Source organism: Homalodisca vitripennis, chromosome 2 (assembly GCF_021130785.1).
Source record: "Homalodisca vitripennis isolate AUS2020 chromosome 2, UT_GWSS_2.1, whole genome shotgun sequence".
Lineage (NCBI taxonomy): Eukaryota > Metazoa > Arthropoda > Insecta > Hemiptera > Cicadellidae > Homalodisca > Homalodisca vitripennis.
Genome location: NC_060208.1, coordinates 175,273,000 through 175,299,132, shown reverse-complemented (window position 1 = coordinate 175,299,132; position 26,133 = coordinate 175,273,000). Strand labels below are relative to the sequence as shown.

At 33.1% G+C, this 26,133-nt stretch overlaps 1 protein-coding gene across 6 annotated transcripts in view; it reads right to left on the bottom strand.

Moving 5' to 3' along the window:
- LOC124355064 (optineurin) overlaps window positions 1-26,133 on the bottom strand; it is a 91,645-nt gene that overhangs the window by 38,553 nt on the left and 26,959 nt on the right. For all 6 annotated transcript variants that reach the window (XR_006921736.1, XM_046805979.1, XM_046805981.1 and 3 more), the window contains exons 6-13: window positions 26,000-26,062; window positions 25,357-25,419; window positions 22,949-23,044; window positions 22,335-22,421; window positions 18,645-18,740; window positions 15,248-15,340; window positions 6,803-6,988; window positions 2,667-2,779 (exon numbers count right to left, since the gene is read on the bottom strand). Coding sequence is in view for 5 of the 6 variants with exons in the window: in XM_046805979.1 (XP_046661935.1) it covers window positions 2,667-2,779; window positions 6,803-6,988; window positions 15,248-15,340; window positions 18,645-18,740; window positions 22,335-22,421; window positions 22,949-23,044; window positions 25,357-25,419; window positions 26,000-26,062 (797 nt within the window). In the remaining variant the exon portion in view is untranslated. The remainder of the gene's footprint in view (window positions 1-2,666; window positions 2,780-6,802; window positions 6,989-15,247; window positions 15,341-18,644; window positions 18,741-22,334; window positions 22,422-22,948; window positions 23,045-25,356; window positions 25,420-25,999; window positions 26,063-26,133) is intronic.

Below are 26,133 nucleotides of genomic sequence, written 5' to 3'. Positions count from 1 at the left end.
ATATTATGAGATCCTTAAAGTCTTCCAGGAGTGAAGATGTTTTTGGTTTCAATAAAAGAGTGATTAAACACATTGCTAATTGTATTGTTAGGCCCTTAACATTTTTAATGAATCTTTCTTTTCGCTGTTCTACTTTCCCAAACTGCTTAAAAATTTCCAAAGCATACCACTTTTAAAAATGGTAATAGATCCAATCTAGATAATTATCCAACAATATGTATAGTTTCAGTGTTTCCAAAATAATGGAGACATGTGTTAAAAACCAAGTTTTAAAATTTTTGGATAAATATAATATTTTAAGTAATAGTCAGTTTGGATTCCGCTCTGGTTGATCCACAACGGAAGCTTTGAATGAAGTTGTAACTAGTATTTTAAGTAGTTTTGAGAAATGTGAGTATGCTACTTTGACTCTTGTGAACCTAAGCACGGCCTTTGATAGTATTTCTCATCACACTCTTCTCAGTAAGCTGAAATGTTATGGTATTATCGATGAACCATTGCACTTTTTAGAAACTTATCTTTGTGGCAGAATGCAGTTTCGGTTGCTGGTACAGAGTCCACATTTCGAAAGGTCCTTGCTGGGATTCCACAAAGATCTGTTCTGGGTCCGCTTTTGTTATTATATATATTAACAACCTGCCTTGCAATGTTCTTTGTAAGACCACTCTTTATGCCGATGACACTTAATTTATAGTTACTAGTGAATTACTTAATGAGATAAAAACACATAGTGATGAGGTAATGGTTGTTTATAATTCTTGGTTTAATTGTAATAATCTAGAAGTCAATACTGATAAAACAGAATCAATTTGCTTCACATTGAAAAAGTTGAACGTAAAGGAAATTTGTTATAAACCAGTTAAGTAGCTTGGAATGGTTTTTGATCGGAGGTTTTCTTGGGAGGCTCACACCAAGACAGTTATTTCAAAACTGTCTAGGGTCTGTTTTCTACTTAGAAAATTAACCCTTCCCACGCGGCAAATGGATATATCCGTTAGGCAAAATTTTGACCAAAACGCGGTAAACGGATATATCCTTCAAAGTCTATTTTGTGTTATTTAATAAATTGTAGTTGCCGTGGAATCCGCTAGAGTTCAAGGGAGTGTTGAATACTTGTTCCGAAAAGCATGTCACAGTTTGAACCTCATTGGCGCATCGCAGTGGTGGGAGGGCGTGGCTTTGTCCCTCGTGGCGTTATTTAGCCTCAGTCTGCGGTGAACCATTACGCGGTAAACGGATATATCCCGGCACGGCATATTTTAGTGTTCAACGCTGTTTTGCCATATTTCCTTATTTATTGTTCGTGTTCCTGTTGTATTTAGCATTATATTATCCTTATATTTTGTTATTTATTTGTTGTGTCGTTATAGGCCTATATTGTTCTATGCAATGGCGAATCCCGATGATTTTATGTAAAATTTGTAAAAAAATATAGGGGTCTGATTATTTTGTGATACTGTATTATTTTTTATTCCTAATAGCCACCACTAACTAAAAAAAAACCTAGAGTTGGTAAAATGTAAAAAAAATTTTAAAGTTAATTACGCGTTATGAGTCAAAACTGAAAGATAAATTCTGGATGGGAAGGGTTAAAATCTTGTGTTGGTGGAGATATGATGCTTATATCCTACTTAAATGAATTTCACTCTCACTTGCTATATGCTGCAATGCTCTGGGGAAATAGTAAGGGTGTTAGCCAGGTATTCACATGGCAAAGAAAGGCAGTGAGAATTTTGGCCAATTTAGCTTATCAGGATGATTGGAAACAATGTTTTATTGATTTTAATATAATGACAGTTCCTTCCATTTTTATACTTCAAAATTTAATACATGTAAAGAAAAGCCAAAAAGAATTTGTTTGTTTTAATGAGATCCATGACTATTATACTCGAAGAGGACAGGATATAATTATACCTTCTTCCAGGCTACAAAAGACTATAGCTAGTCATAGACATATGCAAATTAAGTGTTTTAACAAACTACCACAAGAGTTTAGAACTTCAACCGTATACATGTAAATTGTCACGTTGGTTAATAAGTAGGCCTTATATTCACTGGAGGAATTTTTTACTACTGATAATTATCTACCTTAGAATAGGTAGAAGTGTGGTAGTTTCTCACTCTCTGAGGATGGATTTTTCTGTTTGGGCTGACATGAATCTATTACAAGTATTCTTTCCATGTTTTATATAAGCACTTCAATGTGTCTGGATGGTACAGGCCTTTGGGCAGTGTGGACTTTACCTTAGTCTTACACTTAATTATGTTTAGGCTAATTATATTATTGTGTTTTAAACTAACATAATGTATAATATGCATGTTTTGTATAGTGTAATATATTACACATTTTATTTCTTGACGTTGTCTATAGCAATGTAAAATTGACAAATGACAATAAATAAAAATGAAAAATGTATATGGTGTGTCAACATGTAAAACCAGTAGAGCATTTAAAAAACATTTGTTATTTCTTCTTCTAAGAAATATACAATAAATTTAACTTTGAAAAAACCAGAATTTGTTGTGATCTCTACATGCACACTAACTGAACCTGCCAAGTTTTCTTCACCACTTTAAGGGTTAATATATGTTCTATATGTGTTGAGAATTCGTGAATAAAGTAAGGTAGGGCTTGCTCTTAGCGTTAAAATAAATAACTAATTTACCTGGATTGCTCCTCATCTAGTGAATCTTTCAGTTGCTTCAGTAGACCCAAGTACTTATTTAATTTCTCCCCGTACTGGAAGGAATTTTCAGTTTGTAACTGGCTTTGAGATGACTGTAAAAAAACAACACATGAAACAGATTGTGCTTATTGTGTGTAATATACTGATACAACATTGGAATTGTTTGAAGTAGCTACATACTATTATTACAACTTATGTACAATAATTTAGAAAACAACTCAATAAAGATTTACAAAAAAAGAAGAAAGAATAGATATTGTTGAAATAAAACATAATAATACAAGAGATTTGTAAAATAAGACAATGAAGTTTGTTATATACAGAAATTATGACCATCTTACAAGTATTATAAATGACTATATTTTAAATTTTGATTCAACATCTCTTAAATTAATAGATTGCTCTTCTAGGCTTAACGAGGATAAATATCTCAAGATAATTGTGTTAGTAATTTTTTAACGCAATGTGAACCGACAAACAAAAACAACGAGCATCGGCAATGTAACCCTAACTACAAACAGTTAAGCCAATTAATAGGGGAGTTGTTTTTATTTGTCATAAATTTTTTTATATGAAATCTAAAGTTAAAATTTTACACGTATCAAAGTTTTAGTTCACCTACAAGGGTTATCTAGAAAGTAAGGTCCGTTTCGTGGTAACTATTGGAGCAGCGAGTAAACGGCGCAATGTGCATGCACACCGTCTCCCAGCATGCCTTGCGTCAAATGACGCCATTTACAAAGTGAAATCATTGTAGTGCTGTTTACTGTGCAAATTTAAGATGTTCAAAACAATTGATAAACCAGCCACCTGCGAAATGCTGTGTATATGCTTTTTTGATTCCATGAAGGCCCTCATAGCCTGGCACCCAACAGAATGTAACTCTGTTCTTCACCAGTCTCACTAGAACATTCTTACATTCCCATGCTGCTTTCGAGTCAAACAGGTGTCAAGTGCCTTTAGTGCAGCCTGGCTATCAGAGAGTATTATATTCTGCTTCTTTTGACCTCTTTTGTATCAGTCTTCTGGCGCATGATTCTATTGCCATGACTTCTGCTTGGAAGACTGTGGCGTGTTCTCACAGGAGCACAGCTAAGTTAACTCCTGGTCCGTATATACCAAATCCTGTCATAAAATCAAGGCATAGACTATCTGTATAAAACTTAAGGACTCCTTTAGTAGAGTAGGCCTCCTTTTTACTCTATGTTTCTCCTGTCTTCAATCGAGACAGGTATGGTTTTTCAAAGGAGCATTTCTTAACCATACTTTCTGATACATTGGTTACTACGAGGGCTGTTTTTTAAGGGCCGTTATTTTTTTTAAATAAACAACAATTATTTTTTTCAAAATACATTTATTTTTAGAATCTACATACTTTTTTTATTTTTCTACATAGTTGCCTTGTTTGTTAAGGCACTTATCATATCTTAAAACTAAGTTTTGAAATCTTCTTCAAAGAAATTTGCCGCCTGCTTTGACAACCGGGAGTTCACGGCCGTCTTGACTTCTTCGTCGTCATTGTAGAGCTTCCCGCCAAAATGATTTTTCAAGTACCGAAAAAGGTGGAAATCGCTTGGAGCAAGGTCGGGGCTGTACGGCGGATGATTCAAAACTTCCCAGCCAAAAGAGTCGATCATTTCCTGTGTCCGAGCAGCGGTGTGAGGCCTTGCATTGTCGTGGAGGAGCAGAATTCCCTTTGTCAGCATGCCGCGTCTTTTGTTCTGAATGGCGCGTCGGAGACTGGCCAGGGTTGCGCAGTAGGCTTCTGAGTTAATCGTCATTCTTCGCGGCATAAAGTCCACTAGCAAAACACCGCGCCTGTCCCAGAACACAGTTGCCATAACTCTGCGCCGTGACAGCGTTTGCTTGGCTTTGACTTTGACTGGAGATGTTGTGTGCCGCCATTCCATGGACTGTTGCTTTGATTCAGGAGTGATATGGGATACCCATGTTTCATCTCCTGTGACAATTCGACTCAACATGTCGTCTCCTTCCTCGTAGCGGGTCAAGAAAGTCAAAGAACTGCTTAATCTCTTTTTTTTGTGATCCTCAGTGAGAAGTTTGGGTACCCATCTTGAGCACAATTTTTTAAAGTTTAGGTTTTCTGACACAATTTTGTACAGTACTGACCTGGACACTTGAGGAAATTCCATAGAGAGAGTGGTTATTGTGAACCGTCGGTCCTCATGAATTTTTGCGTCAACTGCAGTAACCAAATCTCTCGTGATCACAGATGGCCGGCCTGAGCGATCTTCATCGTGGACATTTTCGCGACCATCTTTAAATTCTCAGACTCATTTCCGCACTTTACCTTCACTCATTGCCTTGGCACCATACACCTCACAAAGCTGACGGTGAATGTCAGCAGCCGACATGTTTCTTGCAGTCAAAAATCGTATCACTGACCGAATCTCACACGCGGCGGGTGATTCGATAATCTTAAACATTTTAAAGATGCACAGTGATGCATACAGGTTAGCTACAGAGTTGTAACTGACATGAAGTTGTTCGCTAGGTATGCCGGTAGGCGGGGCGCACGCTCGTTACGGCAGGAACGCGAACTACTACTGTGTGCGGGAGAACGGCCCTTACTTAAAAAACAGCCCTCGTATTTTAGTTTCAGGAAATTACTGAGTTATTTTTATGTGTCTTTCTGAGGAGGCAGACTTGATCAACTTTGAACCCAGAAGTTTCATTGCACTTAATAGGCTATTTTAATTACCCCCACCCCCAGAGGAATATATATTTAAGAACCACTTCAAGTGTCAGAGTTGGACAGGAGCTCATTACCCCTGTGATGCTTTCGCAAGCTAACCTTTGAATACTCTGTAGCCTCTTGGTAGCTGTTCTTTGTTCTACTTTTGTCCACTAGAGCAGCATATGTGACCAATGGTTTCATGATGGCTTCGTAGATCCAACAAATCATTTTGAGTTTTAGTCCCCATTTCATTCCAGAGTCTTTTTAAGCTTCGAGTGCCTTTGTTACCTTGGATAATATGTTCTAAATATGTGGGTTCCATGTTAGCCTTTTATTTAAGACTATGCCTAGATATTTGACTGCATGAGAGTATTTTATCCTGATACCTTTCAGAACAGGTTGAACAAGCTAGCACTTTCTTTTCCTGGTAAAGGTTTTCATACTGTTTTTGATGAGTTAATACGTATACCTTCCCCATGACACAAGTTGCTTTTAAAGTCAAGGGCTTCTTGAGTGAGGCGATCCAGCGTACCTCTATTTTTCTCCTTCACCATTAGCACCAGATCATCAGCGTAGCATTATAGAGTTTTTCATTTCTTTTCTGCTTTGGATATTTATAGACAGATAAGTGAAGTGTATGGCCCTAGTGCTTTCAAAGATGGACGGGAAAATGTCCATGATGAACCACGATCTGGGTGGCCATCAGTGATCACAGAAGGATTTGATCAATGTCATTGATAACCATGTTTTGGGATAGGCATAGAATATTGTTAGTCGAGTTTATGGAACAATGAAGAACTATAAATGCAGCTGCTTATTGCGATGACTAAACTCTGACATGCAATACAAAATAAGTGATATGGCCTATTGACATCTGGAGTTCTCTTGTTGCATGACAACGCTAGACCTCACTCTGCCATCCAAACCCAAAATCTTATCAGATCATTTGGTTGGGAATAGATTGACCACCCACGGTACAGCCCAGACTAGGTGCCAAGTGACTTTCACTTGTTTCGCTTCCTAAAGGAGTTTCTCGTATATGACAGCAGCATTCAAAACCTTGTAGAACTTTACAAAAAATGTTAACTAAAAATAGAAACTACGTTGAAAAATAAAAAAAGATCTGGATGACCCTCGTTTTTACATTGCGACTACAAGAGAAATCATTATTTTGAGAAAACTTTAGAGGACTATAAAGAAGCCAACAAATCTGTACAAAGTTTTTTTCAGTATAAAATGTGAGGTTGTGCTAATTGAGAGTATTTGACAAAAACAAAACAAAAATTGATTATGTGCTGCAGTCTATGACATCCATTATATAAATTTCATTGTGTACATCAGAAATACCTAACTTGAATAATTCTTGGACCTTATAAAAATATTACATATTGGTTAAAGCCTGGCATGCTACTGTTACCTGTAGTGCATTCTCAGAGTGAGCAAGTTTTCGTTGAGTGTCTGTGAGCTCTTCAGTCACTCGGCCCAGCTGGGCTTGTAAACGATCCAAACCAAACTCTTGATCTCTGCGAGCTCTTTCTACAATCTCCAATTTTCTGGTAAGGTCACCCACCAGTTGGTGCAGTTCTACCTCCTTTGCTGATTGCTGCAGATATAAGAGTAAAGACACTGTATAAAAATATTACTAAAAACAGTGAAATTCAGATCTTGCAAGTTAAATCCAGCCACTTTTTGGTTAATGAAACATATATGTATATAGGGGGGTGTTTTGTATATCTTTTTGGATAATTTAATAGATTTTTATACAAATTAAAGGAATGATTGAACATTTATTTGTTTTGATCATTTGTCTTTTTTATACTAAAATTGTTCCACTAGGAATGCCAATACAACAAAATTTGGTGTGAATGTATCTTATTGGTGTCTATTTGAACAAAAATAATCACATTCTTATCCATTTCATGATGAAAATATTTAAACATTTTGACTTAAAATATCTTAATAAAATAATGTTTTGTAAATATATATAGTACAACTTGTACATTAGTACAAGTCTCTGTAGTATACAAGGCCAGTTTATTTTTTAACCTCTGATCTCATATCATGACAACCAGACAAGGTCAGCGGTACATGCAGTAGTCAATAGCACATCTACCCCACTACATTTGTCACTGCCGAATTCAGGTAACCAGTTTCTGCTGAGCTACAGTTGCATAAACATGGCCACCTCTATTGTTTATTGCACCAAATGTGAATTGAGGAGTGTTATCTGTTTCCTACAATCAGAATGATGGAGATTCTCTGGAATTTTCAGAATTATCAAAATATTCTTTTTACTTTATTGTTGCAGAACATTTAGGCTACAAAAATATTTGTGTTCTCTGGGTACAAAAGATATTAAGTGACAGTCACAAAACTTGCCGGATGGCTTCAGCTTTTACTTTCCTTGAACACTATCACACTGCTATAAATCAACAACTTCAATAAAAAAAATTCTGATTCTGATGGTGCCAACTTAATACAGAGCGACTTTCATCTTTTTCCTGAAATGAAGAAATGGCCTGAAAGTCAACTCTTTCCAACTACTGAGAAACTTCAGTACAAAGTAACGACTCATTTAAATTCACGGCTGACAACATGTTAGGAAGCTTGTCCACATGTATGACAAATGCCTCAATCTTCAAGGTAACTATGTTGAGAAGTAAACATGTGTACTAACGTTTTGGTAGTAAAATAATTTTTTCTATCCACTTGTCTTTCATTTATGGCCCATTGACATGTAGTAAAAGCAAAGCTCCTTCACCGGAAAACAACTCCACTTTTTTAATCAATAAACCCCTCACATTTCATGTGGCAACTAACGATCCATCAGCTGACATTATTCTACATAACATCCATGCATCAACACCTAATGAGAACTCTGCAAAATGCATAAATAAACCAAAAAACATCCAGCGCAAGAAAATATTAACAGTAACCTAGCCTGTATATCACATTCACAAAACAATACTTCTTTAACCTGTAAGAACCTTATAGATTCACAAAAAACAAATATTAATAATATAAAAACCTTAACCTTATTACACCAAAATGCTCAAAGTATCCTAAATAAAGTTATACAGCTGGAGTATCTGAGTCATGATGTAAATGTAGATATAATTGCTATAAGTGAACATTGGTTGTCAGCAAAAAACTTAAAATATTTTCAGATAAAAAATTACGTTGTAGCCTCAATTTATTGTAGAATTAGTTTGACACGGGGAGGTTCTTGTCTTCTTGTAAAAAATCATATACAATTTATTGAACGTAATGATATTTGTAAATTTAGTGAAGACTTTGTTTTTGAATGTTCCTCTATAGAGTTAATTTCAACTAATTCTAATAAATTAAATATTTTAACTGTTAGTTGTTACAGAACACCAGACTCCGATATTCATATATTCATTTCCAAGTTGCAATTGTTATTTGAATTAGCTTTGAAAGAGAAAAAGTACTTAGTTGTCTTAGGTGATTTTAACATTAATTTATTAAACCATAACTCAGAGTCTTTAGCTTTTAAGAATATTTTAAAATGTTATAATTTTAGATATTTTATAAATGAACCTACTAGAGTTACCAAAAATGTTGAATCTTGTTTAGATAATATTGTTAGTAACATACCTCAGAATCTGCTATCAAGTCTTAACCTTCACTCTGGCTTTTCAGATCATAATTTTTCTCAAATTTTGAAAATAAATGTCAATAATTTATTACTAAAAAATGAAAATAGTAAAATAATTACACATAGGATATTTTCTGAGCAGGGTCATAGAATGTTTCATGACTTTCTGCAAAAGGAGGACTGGTTTGATGTGATTTCTGGTGAATCGGTTGATGCAAATTTCTCAAAATTTGTTGATAAGCTGATATTATATTATGAATTAGCATTCCCATTAAAAACAATAACAAAACTTAAGTCAAGTCCATATTCCTGGGTAACTGATGTGGTTAGGGCAAGTGCTGTCCTGTCAAGGGAGCTGTTTGCCAGAGCCAAGTCAATAAACACAGAAAATAGCTGGAAAGAATAAAAAACTTACCTTAAACATCATAAGAAAATAGTCCTTTATGCAAAAAGAGAACCCCTAGTAAATAAAATACAATCCTCTAAAAATATTCCAAGAACAACCTGGAATATCATTAATTCAGAGACTAAATCATTCGCTTCTGTAAAAAACATTAATCTAATTGTTAATGGACAAGATATTACTGAGCCAATGGATGTTGCAATAGCATTTAACAGGCACTTCACAAGTGTACCTCATATTATCTCAAACCAACTTGACTTGCTGAATTCAAGGCATTACGATCCACAAAATTTTTTGCCAAATCCATTTGTTAATGGTTCATTTTATCTCTATCCTGTTTGTGAAAAAGAGATAATTGAAGTTATAAGTAAATTTAAATCAAGTAAGTCACCAGGCCTGGATGGAATACCTCCAAGGATATTGAAGGAACACATCCATATCCTGTCAAAACCTCTGCTCTTTGGTGAATAGCTCCCTGACTCACGGAGTCTTCCCTGAATGTCTCAAGGTAGCCAGAGTAACTCCAATATTTAAAAACAATAATTCAAATCTTGCAGAAAATTACAGACCTATTTCAGTTCTTTCAGTTTTTTCAAAATTATTAGAAACTATTGTAAAATTACGGCTTGAAAATTTTTTAAAATCATTCTCAATAATAAATAAAAATCAATTTGGTTTTCAATCTAATTTGTCAACTTCAGATGCTATCATAAGTTTAACTGATTATGTGCTAACTGCCTTGGACCAGGGACAGTCGACCTGTGGCCTGTTCTGTGACCTCCAGAAGGCTTTTGATTGTGTAGACCATGAAATTTTGTTAAATAAATTGGAGTATTATGGCATCAGAGGAGTTGCTCTCAATTGGTTTAGTAGCTTTCTGAGGGATCGCAGCCAGGTAGTAGAGATAGTTCAAAACAGTGCTGGTTCTGTCCATAAATATCTATCTCCTGCCCGCTATTTGGAGGCAGGCGTACCCCAAGGGTCAGTTTTAGGTCCAATATTATTTTTAATTTTTATAAACGACTTACCCAAGCAGTTCAATTTATGTGACAAATTAATTCTCTTTGCTGATGACACCACTAGTTTGATTAAATCTGACAATAAAACTGAACTATCTCAAAAATTATATGATAACATTAGTTTGATTTTTAATTGGCTTAAAGCTAACAAACTATCCTTAAATATTTCCAAAACATCCATACTTAATTTTCACTTTATTAGAAACTTTAGAGAACAACTTGAAATAACTTTTTACCAAAGTAAACTTACTTCTACAAAAAATTGTAAATTTCTTGGTGTTACTTTAGATGACAATCTTAGATGGGAAAATCACATCAGTCAGTTAAATGGGAAACTAAATTCAGCATGTTATGCTATTCGTAAAATTAGAGACTTGACTGACTTAAGAACAGCAAAAACTATTTATTTTGGCTATTTCGAATCTGTGTTGAGATATGGAATTGTTTCTTGGGGAAGTTCACCATTTATTGAACAGGTTTTCAAAACTCAAAAGAGAGCAATCCGAATTCTAGGAAATTTGAAATTTAATCAATCATGTAGAGGACATTTTTTTAATCTTCAAATTTTAACAGTAAGAAGTATTTACATAATGGAAGTTTTAACTCAAACATATAAAAGAATACAGTCCAGTCCCTTTATCTCCCATCATAACTACACAACACGTAATAGTTATTCTCTACCTGTTCCTATACACAGAACAACCCATTTTAAAACATCTTTCTCTTACAATAGTCAGCATTTTTTTAACAAATTACCTTTAGCATGGAGAGAGATTCCTACATTAAAGGCTTTCAAAAAAACTATTAAAGAATACATGCTTCAAACTGAAATTTATACTTTTGACGATTTTCGTCCGAATTCACCAGAAAATAATTAAGATGTGAAATATCATACCACCTAGTATTAGCTATATGTTACTTGTGTTGTAGTTAGTATTTTTTTTTAATTGTTATTTAGTATTTAGTGTTATTATTTCTTGACGAGCCTTATAACATTTTAATGTTCTATTGGGCTAATAAATCATTTCATTTCATTGAAGGTTGAAAACAAAAACTGTTCTCATGTTTACTTAAAAATCCAATTACATCTAGCTAAAGAAATTGAAAATAATTAAAATAACGTAAAATTACTACAGCTGCTGACACACAAGAGCACATCTGTGACTTTTATGAGCTATCCCTAAACACAACAAATAAATTATGAAGAAGAAAATCTAGTGGTGACCATCTCGATTGTAGTCCCATAAGAATAATGTTAAACCTCACGTACTTTTACAATCTTATTTTAAGTATTTATGGAAGATGTCTCATTTTAAAGATACAATTAATATGTATCCAATTACTTTAAAAAAAGTTCAGTATTTTTATTAATTATTTAGAACAAAAGGTTAAACTTTTTTTATTTATGAAATATTCAAATCAGTCTCAAGAATCAAGAAATTACCCATAAGGCACAGATTTACATGCATGAGGTATAGTCAAAAAAACAGGAAGCATGTTGTTCACAATTGTCAAAGAAACTATAAAATTGAGATTGAAAGTACACAAATATGAAAGTTTTGTGGTTGAAATTTAAGAAAACAACCTTAATTATTTGGTAAATTAGAACTAAATAACAATGTACAGGCAGTGAGAGAAGTGAAAACCTTAGGTTAATTACTTACAGATTTCAGCAGCAGGAAAGTCAAAAAATTCTTTTACATGATAAAAAGGATTACTTATTAGCCAATTTTGGAGTTTTATTTTAAATTGTTTAAAAGTAAGATTAAGCACTTCTTTAGGCAGCTTATTTAACATTTTTATACCCACTATCCTATGACTAGATTGATTTTTTCCAAGTCTAACAAAAGGTACATCAAAATTGTTTTTATTTCGGGTGTTGAAGTTGTGTACCTCAGCCCTTTTTACATGTAAGCAGGGGTTCTTAAAACTAGTTAACAGGATATTAAATATGTATAAATTAACAACAGTTAAAATCTTAAACTTAATAAAAATAGGCCTGCAGTGTTCTCTATGGTTAACTTTAGCTATAACTCTTAAAACCTTTTTTTGTATGACTAGAACATTATTTAGGTGTGGGCTATTCCCCCAAAAAACAATTCCATAGCTGAGAACAGATTGAAAGAGTGAGAAGTACACTGTCTTAACATAGTCATCAGGTAAAATGTCACTTAGCCTACGAAAAAGAAATGTTAATCTGCTTAGCCTAGTACAAAGATGCTCTATTTGTTTTTTCCAGCTCAAACGTTGGTCAATCCAAACTCCAAGGAGCTTAACCTCTTTGCTAGTGTTCAAAATTATTTATTGGAGGTACTGATCTCAGTCCAAAAATAATAGTTTGAGTTTTCTCCTCGTTTAATAAGAGCGAGTTTGCAGAGAACCACTCAGAAACAGTTTTAAGTGAATGATTAGCCATGTTTTCAAGTTGATTTAGGTCTCTATTGCATGTAAGTAATGTAGTGTCATCTGCATATAGGTATACATTACTTCTTAGACAATATGGTAAGTCATTAGTGGCTATAATGAACAGAAGGGGTCCAAGGACCGAGCCTTGTGGAATACCACAGTTGCTAGTAGCGATAGAGGACCATACACCCCCTGTATATACCGCTTGCCTTCGATTATGGAGATAACTGTTGAAAAATTCAAGAGTTTTATTTTTTATCCCATAGAAACTAAGCTTATGATGCAAAGTGCCATGGTCCACGCAGTCAAATGCCTTGCTAAGGTCAATAAAAGGCCCAGGCAAAGTTTTTATTTTCAAAGGCATTTCTAATATCCTGTTCCATGGCCCCAATTGCATCCATGCAAGACTGTCCACTTCTGAAACCAAATTGTTGTTCATTAAAGAGTGACCAAGACTCAAAATAGTGGTTTACCTGATTGTGTACAATGTGTTCAAGTACCTTGGACAGGATAGGTACCAGACAGATAGGCCGATAGTTGCCTGGGTTGTATTTATCCCCCTTTTTGAATTTTGGAGAGATTTTGGAAATTTTTAGGCATTCAGGAAAAATACCTCCTTGAAGGCAAACGTTAATACAGTAAGTAAGAGGTGTTACAATATAATGTACTATTTCTTTGATCAACCAATTTGAGAAACCATAGTAATCTTGAGATTTGGAGTTTTTCATCTTTTTGATGACCATAAGGACATCATCACAAGTTACAAGTTTAAAGTTAAAATTAGGCTGATCTATTTGTGTTAAATTAAGAAATTGCTCAAAAGTAGTCTCAGGTTTTACAATGTTATTTCTGATGGAACTGACAGATTCAATAAAAAAGTCATTAAGAACACTGGAGTGTAAAGGAATACAGCTATGGTTGGACTTAGATTGTAGGTTAGGCCTAATTAGGTTCCAAGCTGTCATGCATTTATTGTTAGATTTTTCAATTAGGTTAGCATTGTGATTAAGCTTAGCTTCTTTTATAGTGTTCTTGTATTTATGTACTAAATCCTTATAGGCTAGTTTGTTGAGGTTGTTCTGATTTATTTTAAAATTATCATATGCAAGTTTAACTTGACCCTTGAGCCTGACAAGATCTGATGTATACCATGATTGATTTGACTTATTAACATATTTGGGTTTAGTTTTATACTTACAGAGAGGGAAACATTGATCAAAAGCGGTCTGTATACTTTCAAAAATCAGTGTAAAAGGATTATTAACTGAATTTCCATGTGTAATCCAATTGTACAGAAAAAGTTGATTATGCCAATTGATTTTACTGATTTTTACCATGAAGAGGTCTAGTTTCTGTTTTGAAAATAATCTGCGTAGAACAAAAATATCATGGGTCTTATCAGGTCCAATAGACTGTTCAGACAAAAACCGAAACACTAAGCCATCATGGTCTGAGAAATAACAGAGCACAGTATGGCAAAAAATGTCATTTTTTTTAAGTTTGAAAACACATTATCCAGGCAGGCTTCTCCTCTAGTAGGTTGGTAGTTGTGGTGGTAGAAGTTAAACTGCTGAAGAACATTGAGAAAATCTACTACTGATTTTTTGTCCTTGGTGACGTCAAACTGGGCGTTCACATCTCCTCCAATGACTATTTTATAATTAATCCATTTCTTGAGATAGAGGAGAATTTTTTCTATGCTTTCAAGAAAGACCCATTCGTTGCTTTCTGGTGTACGGTAAATAGAAATAATTATGAGCTGAAGTGAGTCGATTTCAATAGCGCACACTTCCAGAGTTTTTTCAAGGCTAAAACTAGAGAGGTCTATAGGCTTAAAATCATATACATCCCTAGCAAAGATGAGAGTACCACCCCTGCCAAAGACTGTTCGTGTGTAGCTAGTAGTTAGATTATACCCACTTAAACAGCAGAAATCAATCTCCCCACTCTGCAACCAATGTTCTGAAAGACAGATGAAATCATAATGCTCCTGCATTGCAAGATCTTCCAAAAGTGGAAGTTTATCACTGACTCCTTGTATATTAAGAAAGAGTAATATTATACTTAAAAAGCGCTTGGATGCATTTTTCATGGCTACGTAACGCTATTGAAAAAATAAGGACCTAAGAGTGCATGAGGTTTAAAATTTTTTTATGGGGGAAAACTGCAAGGTTATTTTACTAAAGGTGGGCTCCTTACAGGTTGAGCATATGCTTCATGATAAAGTCATAATTATTATAAGAAGATATTTAACATTCCTTTCAAATTCATTTAACCCTAACTTTAGGCCAACAAGTAAACAGACTGGTATTAGAGTAAAAGCATGCAGATATGCAGTATATTAAATGGTTTATAGCAGCTGAAACACACTGAATAGTTGTTAGGTACAATGTATTAGATATTCAATCTACAAACCTGTGAAGCTTTCTTGTTGCCCTCAGAGGCATGTTTCAAAGCTTCTTCTGCAGATACCAACTGGTTCTTCAGACTCTTATTTTCTGCCACCAGCTATAGAAAAGGAACAGAAACGATAAAATAATATTTTTTATAAATTTGAAGTTACATATTACTGAGTATTATACATACGTGTATCTATCTGTATTAATGAAGGAGTTTAATGGAGATAAACTAATAGTCTAAGAGCTAGTGGTCGGCTACCTGTATGTATTTGACGAGACCTGAGTTTTTGTACAGTGAGGCCCCTGTACCCCCTGTACATAAGATGGGGAGTCACTAAGCTCCAGGTGGCCGACTTGGCGGGCGCTCAGGTAAGACAGGTATCAATTTTTGGGCAATTTCGTAAGTATTTGATGACGTCTGCCGTTTTGTAATTTGAAAATATATTATTATTATTATCGGAAAATAACAATGGCAGACCATTATCACACGGATTTCATTGCGGCAGACAATTTTGAAAGTGCTCAAAAAAATAAAATTTTGAAAGTAATTGACGAGATCTGCCATTGATATATTTTATTTATTAGGGTTTAAAAAACGTATATTGATCATGGCAGACATATTGATATAGCGGACATACTTTAGTAGAAAAGAAAATCTTAGCTACTCCCTGATTAAAAATATTGATTAAAACAAATTGGGTAAAGATAATCAATTGTTGAAATACCCGTTGGGCAACAACTTTTTTTTGTTGGATGTCAAAATTTGAATTTTATCGCCAAATTTCTTGCGAAGTTTTTCTTCCAAATAAGATGCGTTAAATATTGATGCTGGGTCTGAGCTTTCACTTAATTCTTTAAATATTTCAAGATACTCTTTCTGCAAATAACTCAGAAAATAACAACGTCCTCGTTTTATCACATTATCTTCAACTAAATGACATATTTCTTTATAAACAGTTTCATGTACTTCTCGGGAGATGTGCCATGCAGTACGAACACGACTTTTCACGACTGATCTTTTTTGATACCTAAAATTTTGCCGACAAATTTCATGGTAATGTACTTCAGATGAGAGAACACTTTCTATTTTTGTTAAAGTTTCTTGGTAAATTGTAGTATCTGGCTTAAAGTTTAATAGGATACTCTTTTTAAATCGATCCTTCTCTGAAGTCCGTAATGAGTCAATTTTATATCGAAATTGTTTCTTTTTTTGTAACAAAAAAAAACACAAATTTGAGTTTGCAGAAGCTACAGTATCGGAAGTTACAGTATCGGAAGCTACAGTATTCGAAAATTGAACATTCGATGATTTTGCTGAATCTGAAGATGATCCCTCCTCCAACGAAAGTTCAGCTTCAGCGTCGATTTCTTTTTCTGCTTCTTTTGTCTCAAGAATGTTTGCATTGTTTTCAAGGGAATCATGTACACGTGTATCCTCAATTATTGAACTATCAGCTGATGTAGATGGCTGTTCAATTGCAGACAAAGACTTTTTAGACCGTGATAGAACCTTTTTTTTCAACATCTGTCGTCAAATACTGCCTTTTTAATGCTGTAAATGTCTTATAACAACTACTATGATATGCTGAATCATAAGTTTCGTCCGGTAAAATAATTTCTTTATATTTTAATATGTGGAATTTTCTTAACCTCAAAATCCTTTTACATTTTGATATAGTATCTGATAATGAAATCCGCGCGATAATGGTCTGCCATTGTTATTTTCCGATAATAATAATAATATATTTTCAAATTACAAAACTGCAGACGTCATCAAATACTTACGAAATTGCCCAAAAATTGATACCTGTCTTACCTGAGCGCCCGCCAAGTCGGCCACCTGGAGCTTAGTGACTCCCCATCTCATGTACAGGGGGTACAGGGGCCTCACTGTACAAAAACCCAGGTCTCGTCAAATACATACAGGTAGCCGACCACTAGCTCTTAGACTATAAGAAAAAGAAAGTGGCAAATAAGAAAATCATACCACAGACTAATGGAATTCCTTAAAGACATTACATAACATCAGAATACCTGACAAAACTGAACATTAAAAAAATCCCCAATATTGTACAAGGGCTGTCCGGAAAGTAACAGATGTTTTGACATGGTGCGGCAATGCCATCCTGGCATCAGACTGTTCCTATCTACACTCAGTACACAACCAGCTGTAGTAGATTGCGTATCGTGCTTTGTATACAGTGGAGTGTTGAAATAAGTGCTGAAATTGAAAAATCTGCCCGTTGTGAAGTATGATCTGTGATAAGGTTTTTGTTGGCGAAAAATCACAAACCAATTGAAATTTATTGCCAGATTTGTAATTATCTGGCAATAAATAGTAAGTGAAAGCTGAGTGAGGCAGTGGTGCATTGGTTTTAAAAATGGATGAACCAGTATTCACAATGATCATCGCAGTGGTAAGCCTCGTCTTGTGAGTAATTAATTTGTAATGAAAATCAATGAAACCATCCATGAAAATTGTCATTTCTAAATTACAGGACTCTCAGAACATTTCCCCTAACTTTAACAGAGTTTAGTTCCTTAACCCACTGCGGTGACGAGCTCAGGTCGCAATAGCGGTCTGGTTTTAAGTTTCCCTCCAAATTAATGTCTTATAGATTGGGCGATCGTCTTCACTTGTCAACTAAGAGTGTTTAACAACGGTCTACGTTCAGAGTTTTCAAAAGTTTTATAAATATCCTACAGATCACAGTTGTATGTCGAAGTTGAAAAATAATTCATATGAGTTTACTCTTTGCTTTTTAGCGCTTCTGATTGGTTGTTTTCCTCAGCTGTTATTATAATAGTAACTAGTATCACATTTTATGGTATAATTTGCGTGTCATAATATGAGTTGATCGAAATGGAAAACTTACGATCGTCTGAACTTGATCGAAATTTATGAGAGATATTTATTACAATAGTTCATAAACAATATATTGTATTTAATTATTTTGTTTTTAAGAATATAGATGGAGATATTTTTATAAACCGGAATCCAGTTCAACGTAGATATGAAGTGAGTATACAATAGCGAGCGATACGATGCGGCGCACCATTGCTGTTCGTTCGGCCGCTGACCGTAAATTAAAATTTGTGCCCCGCGCCAAAACAATACGATCCGCAATGGATTAAGTGGTTGAGTTAAGCCCCGCCCATTGCCTCGCCATGTCAAAACATCTGTTACTTTTTGGACAGCCTTCGTAGTTCTTGATGAATGTGCTATAAAAAATATTTTTAGCTTGACAATACAAAATGAAAAATGATTGATATTCCACATTTTTTGATGGGAAATAATAAAATCGATACAGAAAGATCGTGGCACTACAAAATAACTAACTATAAAAATATACATTCAATTTAAGTATTGCCTTAAAATTCTCATTAAGAGAAAGAAACAAACATCTACAAACCTCTGCTGCTGCTACTTTTCCACTTTCCCATGCATTTTGGTAAGCTTCGTTTGCAGACTCCAACTGTTTCTTCAGGTTCTGGGTTTCCTCCATCAACTATATAAAAAAAAATTGAATAAACAATCTTGAGGAGGATTATTTAAGGCAAACTCAAATGTGCTTACATAGGGTGTTCCTAAACTCTCTTCCAGTACTTCAGGATGAAATTATTACCATGATTTTTTTATAATTCTTTATTTATTGAAAGAGAATATTGACCTATTGAAAGAGAATATTTAAATAAATATGTAAATCTGTTATACCATTTAACCGTTTTTTCACCAAGGACTTTTACATAGGCCTGGCCATGGTAGACTGTCATAGGCTCAGTAATAAAAAATGGGATGTACATGTACAATATTTTGTAAAATGCTATCTAGAATCACTAATTTACTATTTTTTTTTAAGTTATGTGGGTCTGACGATGTGTTCATTGAGCACGAAAGGCCTCACAAAAATAAAAATTTGTCATTTATTGGAGTGTTTGATCATATATTAAGCAAGATTTTAGATGGCAAAAATATGCTATATGGATCATAAAAGGACTGGACAGTTGTGAATCTTGTTTTTCTGTATTCAAAGAATTAAAAATAATTACACTCCCATGTTTATATATATATCTAATAAACGTAAAAGAAAATTTGCATAAATAAAACATTAGATATGACATACATAATTATAACACCAGATTATTATACTATATTATTATATTATATAATAATTATGGCCTAGATTTACTATCTGCTAGACTTACAAAAGCAAATAACAGCGTATTTTGCATGCAAATAGATTAATCAATACATTGCCACAATCCGCCCACACTGTTACAGTTAATAAATTCAAAAATTGCTTGAAAAATGGTTAAAGGAAAAGTTTTCTACAAGGTTGACGACTATCTAGCTACTGATTATGGTAAATTAAAAAAAATCTTTGACTAATTTTGAATTGAGGCTAAATTCAGATTAGATAGTTAAATGTATGTATTTTATACATGTTGTATGTGATGTATATAGGCTATTCATTGTTTCAAAATTTATTTAGTTTATTGTTTTTTATGTTATTAACTGTTGTCTAATTATTTATTGGTAAATTTATGTCTTTTAATTTGTTAATAAATTATGTTTTTTTTTTCTATTATAAATGTTATAACAATTAATCATGTCTGTATTTATACAGGGTGTACATAAAGTCCTGCACGGGTATAATATTTTCTGAACGATAACAGATAAATAAACAAGATTTGGTACATCAATACTACACCTAAAAATCTACTTTTTGAAGGAACTATCAGTTTTCTGTAATATCATGGGGACGTCCCGCAAGGAGTCAGAAGGAAATCTTGAATAGCAGCATAGGTCAATATGGACATCATTTTCAAGGGCTTATCTAGCAGAGTTTAATGCCGCAAACCGCACTCAAAAAGATTGATCCAGTAAAAAATGGCGGCTGTTCAAAGATTTTACTTGGTTACATTTTATTAGTAGCCATAACCCCAGTAAAGGAAAACTGCAACCAAACGAATACTGCAGCTAACTACTACATTATGCTTGTCAGTTGTACAGAAGTGAATTATGACATTAGTTATCCTCAAGGGTTACAAATTTGGTCCTAATATATTGATAACGGGGAAAACCTGATAACAGTAACAATTAGAAATCTCTTATCTTTGGGTCGCAGTTAGGACTTTCCTATTAGCCAGTCTATTCATAGTAGGCTATTCTAGTTTTCTTGTTTTAGTAGTGCTGTCCATCCATTTTATCAGTGCGCTTTAGTACAAAAGAGTTTGTCGTATTGCTTGTAGTTCTTCAACTACACTATGTCGCTTGACGAACGTGAACGTATAGACGATCACACGAGGAAGCATGCCATTTATTTAATGACTACTTTCACGAGAGGCAGCCAATTTCTAGAACAACTGTAGGGAGAACTGTTCAACACTTTATGAAAACAGGAAGTGTTTCCGATCGTCATAGGTCGCTGAGATTTCTAATTGTTACTGTTATCAGGTTTTCCCCGTTATCAATATATTAGGACCAAATTTGTAACCCTTGAGGATAACTAATGTCATAATTCACTTCTGTACAACTGACAAGCATAATGTAGTAGTTAGCTGCAGTATTCGTTTGGTTGCAGTTTTCCTTTACTGGGGTTATGGCTACTAATAAAATGTAACCAAGTAAAATCTTTGAACAGCCGCCATTTTTTACTGGATCAATCTTTTTGAGTGCGGTTTGCGGCATTACACTCTGCTAGATAAGCCCTTTAAAATGATGTCCATATTGACCTATGCTCCTATTTAAGATTTCCTTCTGACTCCTTGTGGGACGTCCCCATGATATTACAGAAAACTGATAGTTCCTTCAAAAAGTAGATTTTTAGGTGTAGTATTGATGTACCAAATCTTGTTTATTTATCTGTTATCGTTTAGAAAATATTATACCCGTGCAGGACTTTATGTACACCCTGTATAGTATATATACTATTGTACAACATTTACTTAATTTTACCTGCTTTCATTGTTTTTAATTTTGTGGATGTAAATGTTTTAAATTCTGTCTACCTATTTATTTGTGAATTTATAGTCTTTTTAATCTGTTATGTTCTTGCCATCACAAATTTTGCAACATTTACACAAAATGAACGTTAGGGAGACCTGCACTGCAGCAGGTAATAACTTTGAAATAAGGTGTCACTTAATGGATTTTACATTTAAACATTTTGAGCCCCCCTATCCCATTTTGGGGAAATGGACACAAATAGATATTTTTAGTCTGTTATTGGTGTAAAAGTGATTAAAAGGTTCACTTCTATTTCCTAGAAAGGTGTCCTGAGTTCCATCCCACCATCTTTATCCATTAAAAACTAAACAGAATGTATCCATACTATCAACTCACACAATATGAAGTTATAATATTTAGATGGCACGGAATATGTAAACTAAGTAATTAGTGGTTTTGTTTATACACACGACTGTTATTCACACAATACGTACATTTTTATTATGAGACAAGTAATTATCATAATAACTATGTAAAAATAATAAATTTTTATTTTCTACTCAGTAAATCTATGTAAATTTCAGTCGTCTGTGTTCTTATCCTTTTATATACTCAATTTTAATTTTAAGTGATATACCCTTTGTTCCATTATTAAGTACAATTTAGTTTGAGCCATAGAAAAAATTATGTAAAATTATTTAAATGTTCAGTTATGTTCAATTTCAGATCATTTTAAACATATAATCATGAAAATGTAAGTTTTGTAGTTGTCAAATAAATAAAATAATAAATCTATTAAGTAGAAATAGAAATACTACTTTTTCAAACATTGTGAAGTTATTATTAGTTGGATGTAAAATAATGTACAATATAAAGATTTCAGGCAAAATCAATATTTGGGCACTTTTAAATTTCAAAATGATTAAAAAATATTTTGTTAACTGTTTGAATGTATATAACAAATAATCTGTAACTTGCTAATAATGCGTTACCAGACATATGTTTATATAAACCTTTTCATTATTTTGATGAGAGGAAACCACCTGAGAAGTTTATCAGGTTACTTGTGGGACACCCTGTATATATATACATGTGATATGTATATATATACACTTTTACAATAAAAACTACTCCTATTGCTCAATCTACAAACCTCTGCTATTTTGCTATTTTCAAAGGAACGCTGCAAAGCTTCTGCAGATGCCAATCGGTTCTTCAGCGTTTCGTTTTCTGCCATCAGCTAAAAGAAAAAATGTTCTATATTCATCAATTCTTCAAATATTTTAATATAGTAAGCAATACAAGTTCAATTCTTGTATTTTTAGGGACAAAAATGTTTTGTATACTTTATAAATGCATTAACATAAAATACACTTTTCATGCATTATTTTACACACATAAACACGTTCGAACACTCACACACAAACTTATTTATATTTTTGTGTAGTTATTTTTTCAATAATTTTACTAAATCTACACGTCTTATGAACAACAGAAAAAAATAAAAGTGCTCATAAATATTCTATCACACTCAATAATACAATAACAAAAACCAAGTCTTATTTATTTTTAGCCAGTCTTTTAAAATACAAAGATAAAATACTAATACTGAAGGAATTTTCCAGGAGTATCACTGTATTAATGAATTATTTGTGAATCTGTTACATCATCAGCAATTGATCTAACCTCATTGACTTTTTTTGTTGTGATAATAATCCTGTACAATGTTTAGAAATTCATATGTTTCCTTATTGCTCCTGTACAAACCTCTGATGATGATACTTTGCTACTCTCGGATGCAGTTTGCACAGCTTCTTGTGCTGTGGTCAATTGTTTCTTCAGTGCCTCGTTTTCTGCTAACAGCTTTAAACAAGAACAAAATACAATAAAGTAGTACATAAATTAGAGAAGTTAAGATTAATGTGTAATCTACTTATGTATAACTATGGATAAACAGGAGTGGTGCTATGAAATCGGGAAGGGGTTGAACACTTACCCGTCTTCCCACTTACGAGGAGATAAAGAGGCAGGATTTCACCCCAATTTCTTAAAACTGTTTTCTTAAAAAGTTGGTTTAAGTTAAAATTATATCTTTACTAGCGTTTTGCAAATTTTCAACAACAAAAAAATAACAGTACATTATTGTTTTGTCATGTAGTGAAAATGATAGTTGTTATATAAATCATAAGTTTTGGTTTGTAATTGTTGAGTTAACATCATAAGTTTTGGTTTGTAATTGTTGAGTTAACAATCTTAAGTGGTTTTAAATGTTTTGGCTAAGCACAAAGATATTACAGCGACATAAAGAAAAATGTTGGTTAACTTGTTTTAGGTATAAATATTTTAAAAGACAACTAATACTTACAGGAAGAACAGTTACATGATCATTAAATGAATTCATTGCTGTGACTTTAATATCTTTGTGATTGGCAAGGCTTTAACTTCCAAAGAGTTTTTAATGATTGACAATTAAAAATTGAACATTAACTGCCAGGAAGTTGAACACACACTTCACTTTGACTCCAGTGGTAGCAGGCAGACAGGCAGACTATCTATTGTTTACCCAACAGAAGCTTAGCTGGTTTCAAATCAGCTGTGTGTACTGTTTCGAAGCACCTGTAGTAACAGGTCGGGACAGACCTGCTGTCAGATAACAACTGGATACCTCTGATTGTCTTTTGTATGTATGTAAACAATACTAGGTTTACATGTTTACTATGTTTTAATTTTTTAACCATATAATTTATTTTATAATGTTGATCCATTTAATACAATATTATTATAATTGTTATTATTATTTTATTATACTTAAATTTAGCCAAATTAATACTACTGAATGTAAATATTTAATATATGACAATAATATTGTAAATTTATTTTAATACGTATCAGTTTATATTAAATGCCCAAGTATCCATATGGTACCTGACATAAGGTGTTAGAACTGCTTCAGTGTGCTGTAATGGACCTTGTCAGTCATGTCACAAGAAATGTGCTGACATTCTGGACTATATTTTCAAGCAGATCTGTAAGGGTCAACTGTCAGGTAGGTAGGTAGGTTACACATCCAACCTGACACACTCAAATGTCAAAAGAAAAATAAAAGATGTGTCTGAATCTACTGTTAATTTGAGTTTCAGAAAATTATAAAAAAAGAAGTAAAGAAAATTAAAGAAATTGCATTATTTAATGGCTACAAAACTGAAACGAATGACAACATGATTAAAAAGAAAATTATTGAAACAAATTCTAGAACAACTCTATATCAGACTAAACGCAAAGAACCTGAAAAATGAATCTCTGTTTCTTACTACAATTTAACTATAGAAATTATTAAAAGTTTTAAAAATCATGCCAAAATTAATGTATCCTCAAATTCCAAAATAAAACTAAAAAATATATTACAAAATCCAAAGAATAAAATAGATGATGATAAAAAATCTGGAATCTATCAAATTAATTGTGACAACTGTAATTTAAAATACATTGGCCAAACAAAAAGGAAGATAAAAGAGAGGGTCAAGGAACATAAAGCGTGTCTGAAATATCAACAAGAGGAAAGATCGGCCACGGCAAAACATGCACTTCATACTAGACACTGCTTTTCATAAATACAATTATTAAAAGAAATCTAAAATAAAAAATTTCACAATGATAACGAAACAATTTTTATACAGAAGAACCAAAATGATTAAGTAAATAATGAACCTGGACCTTTCCAAAATTCACTGTTACTGCCTTTAATCTAATAAAATATTAACTTTTACAAACAGAAAGTATTGTATACTTCCTGGTCTTTAAAATTTGATCTCTTTGTATTTTTAACTATGTGTTTTTATTTAAGTATAAATTGATTGTATTATTATTTTAACCACTTTTATTTAAGTTATGTAGGTCTGATGGTATTCATTGAACACAAAAGGCCTTATAAAAATAACATTTAATAATTATTGGAGTGTTTTTTTTTTTTATATAAATTAAGTATTTGATTCCAATAAGAAGTTGGTAGAATGTTAAAGGACAATGTTACATGCAATAAGTCAAAGTAGTTCCAAAGAAAATATAAGGAGTAGCCTACAACAATTGTCAAGTTCTTTCCACGAAGAAGGAGTATTACTGGAACAGTTTAACATAACATTAACCTTTTACAAAAAGTAAAGTAAATAAAATCTTACTTTAGTAGTTTCTGTTACTAACGCCATGTTGGATTCCTTGAGCTGTTTGGTATCTTCTTTAAACTGTGAAACATACAAATATTCAGTTAATATACACAGGGCATTTCTATAAATTTCATCTAAAGCAATGAAATCCATTTTATACACATTTTTCAAACACTAACTGTTATGTAATTATAACCTTGTGTAGTGGGCCTGAGACCATATAGTTTCCCTGTAAATAGGTTTAGTGTTCTTTGACTACTGTGTCTATTACATTTGCAATGCACATAGGGTTTAGTCTTACCAGAGGTGTTATTTTCCGTTGTTTTGGCTCTTTCTTTTGAATTGCATCCTATAAATATGTTTGAAGGTTTTTTCGTACTTTAAAAACTAATGGTTGGGAGACAAAATTAACATGAAGGGTTGTAGACCAATTATAGACTTTTGTACAAGACAATATCTAAAATGAACAGACTGTCTAGGAGAGCACTGTTGTATAATATAACAATGTGTCAGAGAAAAAGTCTGATGTGTCACTTTTCTTAGTTCTCCATTTATGAAGTCTTGCTAATTTCTTAACATAAACAGTTAACATTTAAGTATTTTTATATTCTAAGATTATACAAAGGGCAAGGGGAGAGAGTACTATAGAATTACTTACCTTTGATATTTCATTTCCAAAAGCTTCGTTTGCACTTTTCAATTCCTTGTTTTCTTCTTTTAACTGGAAAATAAAATTAGCTAAGTATAACAATAAAATACAATAACAATAAAAAAGTGTTGAGACTTATAAAT